Source organism: Rhododendron vialii, chromosome 7a, assembly GCF_030253575.1.
Source record: "Rhododendron vialii isolate Sample 1 chromosome 7a, ASM3025357v1".
NCBI classification, from domain to species: domain Eukaryota; kingdom Viridiplantae; phylum Streptophyta; class Magnoliopsida; order Ericales; family Ericaceae; genus Rhododendron; species Rhododendron vialii.
The window spans coordinates 38,725,649-38,736,953 of record NC_080563.1 but is presented as its reverse complement, the minus strand read 5'-3'; the positions used below and the strand labels follow the sequence as shown (position 1 = coordinate 38,736,953).

Here is an 11,305-nt window from a genome sequence, read left to right as displayed (position 1 = left end):
TCTTGTTTTGGTCTATTACTTGCCTCCATCCATCTGGTAATGGAGAATGTACATCAGATGTTCGTTATTACACTGATCTTATAGTGGAAGAACAGCAGTTGATCTCATAAATTGCCTTTCATATCATCATTGATTTGGACAAGAAACTTAAGACTTCAGAGTACTAAAGTCTCTGTTAGATCAACCTCAGGAAAACATTTTCATCACAATGCTTTAGCAACAAACATCTGATCCAAGGGGAAAACATTGCTGCTAAATTATGTTTCAAAGGGCTTCATATCGGTGCACGGTAAAAACATGTTCCTTCCCCATCTTCGCTAATACAAAGTCTTTCAGGTTAGTCAAAGCTTCTCTTGAGGAAGTCCAAGCACATTTACCTTTTTTTGTCTGTTTAATGAGCACAAGAAGTAAATCTTCTCGTCCCATCCTCCAGATAGCTTTTGATTCCACCATTCAATAAAACGATTATGAAAATAGGTTTAGTGTTGCGACTAGGTGCACCGTCTCGCCTACGAAGTAAATAAAGACGCCTAAGAGGTTTCAGCCTTCGCCTGCGACTTGCAGGAAACAAAAAATAGCAATGAAAAGGAACAACTAGAAGTAGCCTTGGTTCATCACACTACAGACTGTTGAAACCCCCGAAGCCCTTTTGGAAGTCTGATCCACCTGAGGTCTTCCCATGTGTGTGTAGGCCCAATCCATTGGGGAGTATCCACGGAGTCCACACCACATCTCATCGACCCAATATACATAGAATGACCCATATCCACTTACTTAAAAGGCTAAGCCTTGTAAGTGGTGAGCCACCCAATTGTATATTAAGGTCCAACATTTTTCTATTTATCCAATGTGGGACTCAATCCTTCAAACATATTCCCAACAAGCCCATAATAGAAGCAAAGTTATCATGAGACACAAGGTATGGACCAGAATAAAATCAGCTACCTTACAAGTGAGATTTAATCCAAATGCACGACAAAGCGATGAACGTACTGGTTGAGAATTGAAACCAATCATTGGCGTAACTAACAGGGATGTGTGAGTATAACCACCATACAGTGAAAAACTGGTGTTAGCTTATAAGATTGGAACCACCTGTTTAGCTTATAAGCTTGGAACCACCATTGGTTTCAACCATTTTTGGAATCAAGAACCAACCACCATCATAGTTGGCAAACCTGATTTAGCAACCACTTGAAGCTTAAAGGACACGCTGACTTCCTTCCACAAAGACAATTGGAAACAATTAAATCGCAGTAAAGCAGGCGAGTAATGAGCAACTTAGTGGTGGATAATGGACTAATGAAAGCACTGTAAGAATTTAAGTGGGCTCAAAACCTGTAACCTCTATAATTTTCAAGTCTCTTTCTTTAGCAAAGACATCAGACTAAGATTAAAACAAACTTTCGGGATTTTAAGCACAACCGCTCAATATTGTAGTCCTTTTCTCCCCTCTTCTCCAAACAAGTTGCAGCTGCAACTTGCAACTATTGCAATCTACTTTTCCCATCTTAATCAATTTTCCAGTTTCCATTAGCATAACTTTTCAAATATCTTAAAGTTAATAGCTGTTATGCAAGTATCAAAGATAGACCCTACTTTGGGCAATTATTAGACGTTAGGATAGGTTTTCTACTTTCCTCCCTACCTGTACAGAATTGACGTAAAACTAACTTGACCAACGGATTCCCCCTTGTGTCTGCACTTTCCCAAGATCACATATAAGTTCCACCCTTTTTTTCCCCCCTTTTATCCAGTTTGTTCTAGATTTTTCAGCGTATTTTCTACAACAATTAAATGAAAAGAGCAACAAGACCAGATATAATTAACACAATCCAATCCAAATAAAATATAATCCATTAAAGCACTTAAAATCATCACACAAAAAGCACCAAATCTAAAGACATACGAGACAATATTATTCACAGCAATCGAAACAGAAAGGGGTGGTTTGCATTTCCAGCTAGCTCTCTGCAGCAGCAAAGAACAAATAGTTTAGATATGTTTTCTTTCTTATCCTTTCCTTTTTTGGGGGTAAGCAAACTTGGTTCACCTTAAGGAGCATATGGGGGATGAACCTGAACCAGTTAAAAACTTTGTATCGTACAGTCATTGATGATCAAGATACTTCAACTGCTGAATCTTTATATGTAAATGGCCACCAAACTCAAAACCTATGGCACGGTCCCCAATTCCTGGAGAAGAATAAAAAAACTCCATGTATGGATAATTTGCCCCCATTGTGAGGAAAAGAAAATTATCCTGGTTCACATCACAGGAGAATCAGCGAACTTCAGCTTGTTATTCATCTGACTCGTATTCAGAAAGAAAATGGCTCTCTGATTCTCCTTCAGATTTGTAATCATAGTCACTAAACTCATCGGTGCAAATACTCTTTAATCTGTGCTCCTCTGAACCAGCACTTACGCTTCTCTTGTACAAGCCCCTACTCCTATCAAGGAACCCTTGTTGCATCATATTTGAATACCTTGCTCTGATATCAACAAGGGGGTGTTTTTGGATGAGTTGCTGTCGGTCATAGGCTTCCCTGAGAACAACAGTCTGGGTGTCACTCTTCCTAGAAATGTAGAAGATGCCAGGGTGGCGCTCAAAGACCTTAGTAAATTTTTGGGGCAAATCTAGTGGTTTACGGAGGTTGCTCACATTCTTCCGCTCAGTTTTCTTTTGTATGGTAAGGTGAAGTAACTCATGAAAGACTCCCACAATCCTCTTCTCGGATATATCTGTACGGGGGTCCAAATGAGAGGCATCCAAGTAAGGAGGAGTATAAGGGAGCCTCTGCCACTCTTCTAACCATTGCATGCATTTTCTCTTCAGCCCAAAACCCCTTGTGAATCGTACTGGAAAGGCTAAGCAGCCATTTTTAATATTTTCCTTTTCCTGCAAACCAGGATTTTTTTGCAACTCTGAGACTGCAAGACAATCATCCCAGAATAAAAGTCTTAAGCCAACACGATCATCAGGAAGGCGAAACAACGAAAATAATTCTGGGTGGTGTGGAATCATGGACTGCTCGTAGCCATATGGCAAGCCCATGTCCCATTTTAGCTGGTCAATTGTTTGCAAAGGAAGAGTCCTTTCCTTGGTGAGCATGAGAAGCTTACAAAGTCTATCAACAAGGTCCTTCCGATGATGTTGAAGGACGTTGAGTTCTTCTTGGTGGAGATTGAGGGCTTCAGGGGACAAGCGAAAACAAGGGACAAGAGTGCCACCACTGTCAGGGACATGAAATTCATAAAAAATAGTGGGATACCTCCTGACGAATGTGGAAATCTTGAGATCCTGTGGAAGACCAAGTTGTCCTCGACAGTGAGAGAGGTGATATACAGGTACCGAACATTGAGGATTAGAGGATATGATAGAAACGAGGGTGCAGACTGCCCTGAGATCCCTCTCACCAGCGACGACAGCATCCAATACCTTATCTTTCACCCATTTTAACTTTACATTGACAAGATTCAGTTTTTGCTGATAGTTAAATCCTCTCGGATTTCCATTGAGAAAACCATATGCTTCTGCACTTCCCGATAACCACCGAAACATCCACCTAGTGATGTTGATGATCAGTTAACGATATATTTACTCCAGTTACATCACAAGACAGAAGTTGAATCTGAAGTACCAATCTCCATTTGCTAATACAGAAATCCAAGAAGGTTATATGGTATTAGCAGCGAGTCAGCGATTTAATAGTACTGTCCAGTAGTATTAAGCAGAATCCCAACCAGAACTCCTGCAAAAGCCAAGGGTTTTAGTTGTATAAGTTCATATTTCATGCAAAGCAAATAAACATTTGAAAATACGAGAACTTAAATCCTAAGAGTAACAACTAAAGACACAAACAAACTCTTTATTTACCCATTTTGGTAATGAGGAACCATTCCAAGGCAGGGCCACTTTGGACCAACCCTTGTAGGGCAAACCTCCATATCTCTCTAAAACCACCCACAAGCCAAAGTGTTGCCATGGGGGGAATTGGACACAAAGCCTCCAGTTTACAGGTTGTCCAAAAACAAAATGAAGCCGATTTCCCGCCCACCCCACCCCCCCCCCCCCCCCCCCCCCATTGCTACCAAAACTGCAGAGCTGTGGTTCAAAACATTAACAGACCAAAAATGCTTGGGACAAAGACATCGGGATGTGGATTTGGACAAAGTCCCCAGGTGCATCGGACAGACAGTGTCCGGATGTCTATGTACCTAGCACATATATCAGGGACAATTAGGAATGATACGTACACAACTCTCGACCACATCTCTGGACACAACTACATCCGGAGCAGTTCGATGCACATGTTGTTCACACCCATCGAACGGCTCCGGACGCAGTTGTGTCCAGAGTTGTGGTCGAGAGTTGTGCATGTAGACTTAGGGTAGGGATGATGGTGGAAAACAAATTCCAAGATGTGGAAAGATAATACACAAACACAATGGTTTTTCATCATTCAAAAATTTTGTCGAACACTTAGCGGGCGACAGAGGAAGAATGGCAGTTCACTGAATCAACTCATGCTACATGTAGATCATATGCCCCAATTTTTCCCCTTACTGAGCAAAAGATTACAAACCCAAATTCTTGTGAAGCATGATTTTTGTAACAGACGTAGAGGTAGTGAAGTCTAACAAACTAGTAGTGGAGTAGCAAATAAAGAGCGATTACAGTCTAGTATTTCAACGGATCGTTCAAGGTACAGACCACAGAGACGACGGAAATTATGACTTTGTGGAGTGGGAACACAGGCGTACCGTGGTAGCCGAAGTCCTGATGCCGGAAAATGCAGAGTGTCATCGGAAAATATGACTTCGTTGTTTCCCATGACATTCGACAATCCGATTGTTTTGGCCTAAAAACGCCTTTTGCAAGAACCAAAAAGGGTAACGCGGGCGTACAGAACGCGAGTTTGGTACTGAATATACTTCTCACCTTCAACCTGCGAAGTCCATATGAGAAGGCTTCTCTACTGTTTTTGGCAATTTTTGAACTTATTTTCGAATTAATTTGATGATCCGATTCGTCCACATTATAGGAACTGTTAATAAAAATGATTTCGTAAAATATCAAGTCAATCGAGTACCAAAAGGTACTTAATCGAAGAAGATACATTTTGAAAAAGAATGGAAAAAAGTTTGTTCGACGCACTTGATTATAAACTCGCCTTAGGGAAGTGCTTCTCCTCTGATTTTTTGCAATTCTCGACCTCTGTTCGGAATCAATTTAAGGATCTGATTCGTCCACATTATAGAAATTATCAATAAGAGTAATTCTGTACAAGATCAAGGTGATCAGATGCCTATTGGTATTTAATCGAAGAAGATATATCTCAAAAAAAATGTACAAAAAGTGAACTGTTCACACTTGATTACAACTCGGAAGACTTCTTTTCCTCCATTTAGTCGTAGTCCGTTTCGACCGTCGCAGATACAACTATTCAAGTCGAACTTCACCGCGGCGCAACCGATCCGAGTTCCGATCACTGAGTCAGCCGGCAGAGGTGTGTTCGCGACTAGGACGATCGGAGCTGGTGAACTCATCCACGCGGCCAATCCCATGTCTCTCACCGTTCTCGATCTCTCTCTACAACAACCGGTGTTTGCTATTTTACAACAACCGGTGTTTGCTATTTGTGCCTCAGAATTCTCAGAAACAGAACTACATCTGAATGCGAGGAACAATCTCAGGTACAATGGGTGGTTGTTGCATCTAATTCAAATTTTCTGTTGGCGCACACATTCTAATAGCTTTTCGGGTTTTGATTTTATATGGCTTACGGTATTAGACATTGATGCAAGGTATATGCCTCTTACCTGTTTGACAATGGGCTTCTGAAAGAAGCAGTTTTTCGGCCTATTGTTTTTTATTGTTGATTTTTTTGTTTATTGTTTTTTTTTTTTTTGTTTTTGAAATTGATTTGAAAATGAGCAGCGCAATGGGGATCCATAGCTTTGACCCATTTTTTCATCTGAAGTTTTCTAAGCAATTGAGGTTCATATGACTTGGAACTTCACGGATGAACAAGAAAGTTTTGGTTATCCAACCATGCTTTTACCAAGCCTGTAATAAAAGGTAAAACTTTGGCATGCCAAAAGCTTTGAGAGGGAAAACAAACAATACGAAATTGAAATGTGGTTCAACGGATCCTTAAAGGCACTTGTGCTCTGAAATTTTAATCAATACTACAATCAAAGTTTCAAGTCAAACGACTCAAACCAAATTACTAAGAATGTTTGCGGCTTCATCGCGATAAGGTGAGGAATAGATCGAGTATTAGAAGCTACAACGGGCAATAGTTGAGTAACATGAAGCATGCTATCAAGAAAGAGTTCAGAAAGACACGAGGTTAAAATAGTAATGCCCTTAGTTTCTCCTGCTATATGCACAATGTTCTTGATTTAAGAACTTGGGAGGAAGTATTGCGTTTGCAATCTGAAGTCATCAAATGGACAATCCGAAAGAACAACCGTAGTAATAAGGCATCCTAGAAATCCACGCCTAATGTAATTAAAGGCATCCACACCATTATTAAAGGAACTTAATACCTTCCATCCATTTTTTGTAGCATAGGCTCTTAGAGAACAAAAAGCAAGGATGAAGATAGATATATAAATCCTTGCAAAAATGATAAATCTTAATGTAATTAATAAATATAAATCCTAAGTAACACATAAATATACTAAATAGGAGGTGCAGATGGCATAGGGGGAGAAATGCTACCATCCATGAGATCGTGAGTGGTACTGCAAGGGATCTTGTTCCTCACCCTGACAGAGAGGACAAGGGTATTTGGACTCAGACCCCTTCTGGGATTTATAGTGCCAAATCTTCGTGGATGGCTATATGATCTTGTAGCCCAATGGTGGATTGGTCTTCTTTGGTTTGGCATAAGAAGCAAGTTGGTTTGGCATAAGAAGCAAGTGCCAACGTGGTCCTTCATCCTTTGGGCGGCCATCTTGGGGAGGTTATCTACTAAGGCAGGCTTAGGGCTTGGGGGATTCTGATGGATGCTGGTTGTTTTCTGTGCCTTGGGGGTGTTGAGGACCATGACTATCTATTTTTTGATTGTTTGTTTGCTAATATGGTATGGATGGCAGTAAAGAGGTATTGTGGTTTTGGGCATACTTCCAAGACTCTTGAACCTGAGCTTCAGTGGGGTATTCGCAAGTGTGTTGATCAATCTACGAGGTCTGCTATTTACATGCTTTGCCTCGCTTAGCCTTTCCAGTACGATTCACAAGGGGTTTCGGGTTTGAAGAGAAAATGCATGCAATGGTTAGAAGAGTGGCAGAGGCTCCCTTATACTTCTCCTTACTTGGATGCCTCCCATTTGGATCCCCGTACAGATATATCCGAGAAGAGGATTGTTGGAGTATTTCATGAGTTTCTCCACCTTACTATACAAAAGAAAACTGGGCGGAAGAATGTGAGCAACCTCCATAAACCACTAGATTTGCCCCAAAAATTTACAAAGGTCTTTGAGCGCCACCCTGGCATCTTCTACATTTCTAAGTAGAGCGACACTCAGACAGTTGTTCTCAGGGAAGCCTATGACCATCAGCAACTCATCCAAAAACACCCCCTTGTCGATATCAGAGCAAGGTAGTCAAATATGATGCAATAAGGGTTCCTTGATAGTAGTAGGGGCCTATACAAGAGAAGTGTAAGTGCAGGTTTAGAGGTCGGATTAAAAAGTATTTGTACTGATGATCTTAGTGACTATGGTTACAAATCTGAAGGACAGTCAGAGAGCCATTTTCTTTCTGAATACGAGTCAGATGAATAACAGGCTGAGTTTTGCTGATTCTGCTGTGATGTGAACCAGGATAATTTTCTTTTCCTCCCAATGGGGAAAAATTTACCATGCAAGGAGTTTTTTACTCTTCTCCAGGTATTGTGGACTGTGCAATAGGTTTTGAGTTCATTGGCCATGTACATATAGAGATTTAGCTGTTGAAGGATCATGATCATCCATGACTGTACCGTATAAAGTTTTTGACTTGGTTAAGGATCATCCCCCATATGAAGTTCTATGCATTCTGCTCCTAAAGGGGAGACAATTTTGCTTAACTCCCCCAAAAGGAAAGGATAAGAAACAGAAAATATCTAAACTACTCGTACTTTGCTACTGCAGAGAACTAGGTGGAAATGTAAACCACCCCTTACTGTTTGACTGCTGGGAATAATATTGTCAAAGTATGTCTTTATATTGCGGTAAAGTGGTATTGTGGTTTTGGGCATACTTCCAGGACTCTTGAACCTGAGCTTCAGTGGGGTATTCGCAAGTGTGTGGATCAATCTATGAGGTCTGCTATCTACATGCTTTGCCTTGCTGCTGCTATCTATCATCTTTGGAGGGAGAGAAACTTCTGAATTTTCCAGCATGAGGGCATGGATACAAATGCAGTCACTAAGAAAGTTTGGGAAGAAGTGAGAGCTTGTGCTTGTTCTTGGAGGAACCTGCCCAGATCCACAAGGAAATTAGAGCTCTGTTCCAATTGGGAAATCCCTGTGCGCGTGTCAGCATGCCTAATTTTAGCAGCTAGGAAATCTTTTAGGTGGTATTTTTACTGGTTTTGTAGGGCTGTTCTGGCCCTGCTTGTCGTTTGCAGTTTTCTTGGTTGTATTTGCTTAAGGCTATCCCCTTGCTCTGCTGGACACGTTCCTGGTAATAGAAACTGCCAGAAAATAAATGCAAAATTGAATGAATTCTTCTTGTGTCCATCAATAACCAGTGGACTATAGCCGTATGGAGTCGCGGACTAACCGAAACGACTTTTGTTGTTCAACAAGCAACACAAGCTAACAAGAAGCAAGAAAATGGGACCTTGGAACATATAAGAGTTTCGAATCGAATTGCTTTAGTTCTAGGAACTCTGATCCTTTGATTTGGACCATTGATTCCCCTTTTCGGAGTGGGTACATAGAATTAGTGCAAAAGAAAATTTGTGTTGGAGACTTCACAATATATGAACAGACAAAATTCAGTACTTTTATTGATGCATAAAAAACAAAGACGAAAAAAACACAGAAAGGAAAAACTTAAAACAGCCTTTTTTTTTTTATAAGACAATCATTTGTTAAATTCTACTAGTAATATTCTGGAGTTATTTTTCCTTCTTGCCAATGTTAGACGCGGCCTCCTTCACAGATTGGATTTTCTCTTTCACTGCCTCACCAGCTTTATCCAAAACCCCCGGATCCTTAGCCTCTGTACAGTGAATCACTTCGACGTCTTCTTTCTTCGGCGGCTCGGCGTCGTGTCCTGCCGATTTCCGGTAATCCACCGTCTCCACCTTTTTCTCCACTCCACCATGTTCATTCACTTCGACGGTTTCTTTTTTCGGCGGCTCGTCGTTGTGCCCCGCCGATTTCTGGTAATCCACGGTCTCCACCTTTTTCTCCACTCCACCATGTTCATTCACTTCTCCAGTCCCCTGAATTTACATGCAAAATATAAGAAAACTAAATCCCTTTGGAAAATAAATTGAAGCAATCACAAATAGGGTTCGTTCTCGTAGATCTCAGTGCGAAATTTCTTAGGTGTTCGGGAGCCTAACCAGTCCAAACAGGACTATAAGGCCCCGCTAGTGAACGGTTTCCTAGGTTGCTATCAATTCGACAATTCTTGGCATCTACTAGGGGCCTAGGCCAGTCTATGCGGGATAAAACACCGTTTCAAATATGCCCCGCTAAACACACACGAGTCTGAGCTCGTGTTCATTCTTGAAAAGCTTGTTGAAGTATGGTTTTGTTTATGAACATTTTTTAAAGTTCGTCAAGATTTCAAGCTCAGCTTAAATAAGCTACTACTCGATTTGTTCAGCTTAAAATGTATTAAAAATTTAAACTACTTGAGATTGACTCGTGTTTGACTTAATTAAAGCTCGTTTGAAATCGGCTCGTCTTGTGAACAAGCAAAACTCAAACATATTTTGAAACCCGTCAAGTTATAAACCAAGCTTGATCAACTACTCGTTTATCACCTTGTACAAATGAGACAAAGTACCCGGATACAGGACAAATCACCGGCTTTATAATGAGTCCTCGTTCTTGGGAGGCTAGTCCATACAAGACAAAGTACCCGGACCTCGGCCAATCTTTATGGTTTTAAACAGACTCTCGTCTCTCGCTAGTGGATGATAAAATTAGTTCTCAGATAAATTAACCCGGACACTTGGTATATAAAAGAAACAACAAAGGCTAATAATACTGGGAGAAGGGACTGTACCTTTGTGGTGCTCATCTCTGGTTCTTTTGAAACTGGTTTTCTTGATCTTGTTTCCCTCTGCTTGTTGGGGTCTTTGGCACTATATAAATTGCTTATGGGTTGAGCATATTATTGTTTACTAGTTGAGATAGCCTGCGTATGGACACGTTGGGTGTGTCGTGGACGGCTGTGATTGGATTTGATCTCAGACTCTATGAGGTGTTGACACGTTTTTGCATACTATATTGAAAGTCTCTATCCTGTCCTAGTAGTATTATTCTTCACCTATGTTGAACTTCACTGTCAAAGTTATCAATTACGTATCGGCTAGTGTACTGTTTTCTCTTCTAGGATGGTACATATCGGTCCTGATTTGTATCTCTGCACCATTTCAGATTATCGTAATACACATTTTTATATAATTTAATTTAATATACTTATATATGAGAAGTTTTTCAGTGCAGGTGGGCACGGGTCACGTGGTGCCAAACATGCATCTCAGCTGTCCAAACGTGTATTGGATGGCCCAGATCTGTTTGGGGTTAAGGGGGTGTTTTGGTAATTTTGTGAAGTTTTTCAGTGCCAAGTGGGCATGGGCCACGTGGTGCTGAGCACGAATCTCGGCCGTCCAAACATGTTTTGGACGGCTTAGATCTATTTGGGTAATTTTTAAGTGTAAAATTATCAAAACACCCCCTTAAGCCCAAACAAATCTAGGCTGTTCAAAACACGTTTGAACCGCCGAGATGCGTGCTCGGCACCACGTGGTCAATGCCCACCCGGCACTGAAAAATTTCTCCTTATATATGTATATATTATGATGTGATGACTTTTTTGTTGCCCTGGTTAAAGTGTTTGTATCCTATGTTCCAGATTTATGACGAGGCTACTATGATTCATGAATGTTTAAATATCTCACCGACGTTATTATATGGCCAGAAACGGACGCTATATTGTATGGATGTAATTCCTATTGGGCCAACCTGGCCCCCACAATTTCAGGTAGGGCCGAAAGGGGTATGGAATATGGATGAGACATAACTAGAATTGGAAACGGGGCTGCTGTGAGCAAACAAAGCAGAG

At 40.9% G+C, this 11,305-nt stretch overlaps 3 protein-coding genes and 1 long non-coding RNA gene across 5 annotated transcripts; 2 read left to right on the top strand and 2 right to left on the bottom strand.

Moving 5' to 3' along the window:
* Nucleotides 1–1,839: 1,839 nt before the first annotated feature.
* Nucleotides 1,840–4,884, bottom strand: LOC131332535 (protein WHAT'S THIS FACTOR 9, mitochondrial). 2 transcript variants are annotated; one of them, XM_058366841.1, is made up of 2 exons: nucleotides 4,767–4,884; nucleotides 1,840–3,754 (listed from the first exon to the last, which is right to left on the bottom strand). In XM_058366841.1, exon 2 carries the CDS (start codon nucleotides 3,562–3,564, stop codon nucleotides 2,302–2,304), a length of 1,263 nt encoding a protein of 420 aa, XP_058222824.1. In that variant the 5' UTR covers nucleotides 3,565–3,754; nucleotides 4,767–4,884; the 3' UTR covers nucleotides 1,840–2,301. The 2 variants fall into 2 exon arrangements, with proteins under 2 accessions (XP_058222824.1, XP_058222825.1); XM_058366842.1 differs by lacking the exon at nucleotides 4,767–4,884 and adding an exon at nucleotides 3,880–4,021.
* Nucleotides 4,796–6,882, top strand: LOC131332997 (uncharacterized). Its single transcript, XM_058367297.1, has 3 exons — nucleotides 4,796–4,924; nucleotides 5,335–5,699; nucleotides 6,700–6,882. Exons 1-3 carry the CDS (start codon nucleotides 4,796–4,798, stop codon nucleotides 6,857–6,859), a joined length of 654 nt encoding a protein of 217 aa, XP_058223280.1. The 3' UTR covers nucleotides 6,860–6,882.
* Nucleotides 6,883–6,917: 35 nt separating this feature from the next.
* LOC131334900 (uncharacterized) lies at nucleotides 6,918–9,060 on the top strand. Its single transcript, XR_009202312.1, has 2 exons — nucleotides 6,918–7,903; nucleotides 8,147–9,060. It is a non-coding gene; the product is annotated as an uncharacterized LOC131334900 (long non-coding RNA).
* LOC131334899 (uncharacterized) lies at nucleotides 8,983–10,433 on the bottom strand. The gene is made up of 2 exons (XM_058370207.1): nucleotides 10,244–10,433; nucleotides 8,983–9,449 (listed from the first exon to the last, which is right to left on the bottom strand). Exons 1-2 carry the CDS (start codon nucleotides 10,256–10,258, stop codon nucleotides 9,120–9,122), a joined length of 345 nt encoding a protein of 114 aa, XP_058226190.1. The 5' UTR covers nucleotides 10,259–10,433; the 3' UTR covers nucleotides 8,983–9,119.
* Between the last annotated feature and the right edge of the window lie 872 nt (nucleotides 10,434–11,305).

Bases quoted from the DNA above. Each gene is read 5' to 3' on its own strand.
- LOC131332535 (XM_058366841.1), bottom strand. From the start codon at position 3,564: ATGTTTCGGTGGTTATCGGGAAGTGCAGAAGCATATGGTTTTCTCAAT.
- LOC131332997 (XM_058367297.1), top strand. From the start codon at position 4,796: ATGCAGAGTGTCATCGGAAAATATGACTTCGTTGTTTCCCATGACATT. The intron at 4,925-5,334 runs GTACTGAATATA...TAATCGAAGAAG, and splicing joins GCGTACAGAACGCGAGTTTG to ATATATCTCAAAAAAAATGT. The intron at 5,700-6,699 runs GTACAATGGGTG...TATACTAAATAG, and splicing joins AATGCGAGGAACAATCTCAG to GAGGTGCAGATGGCATAGGG.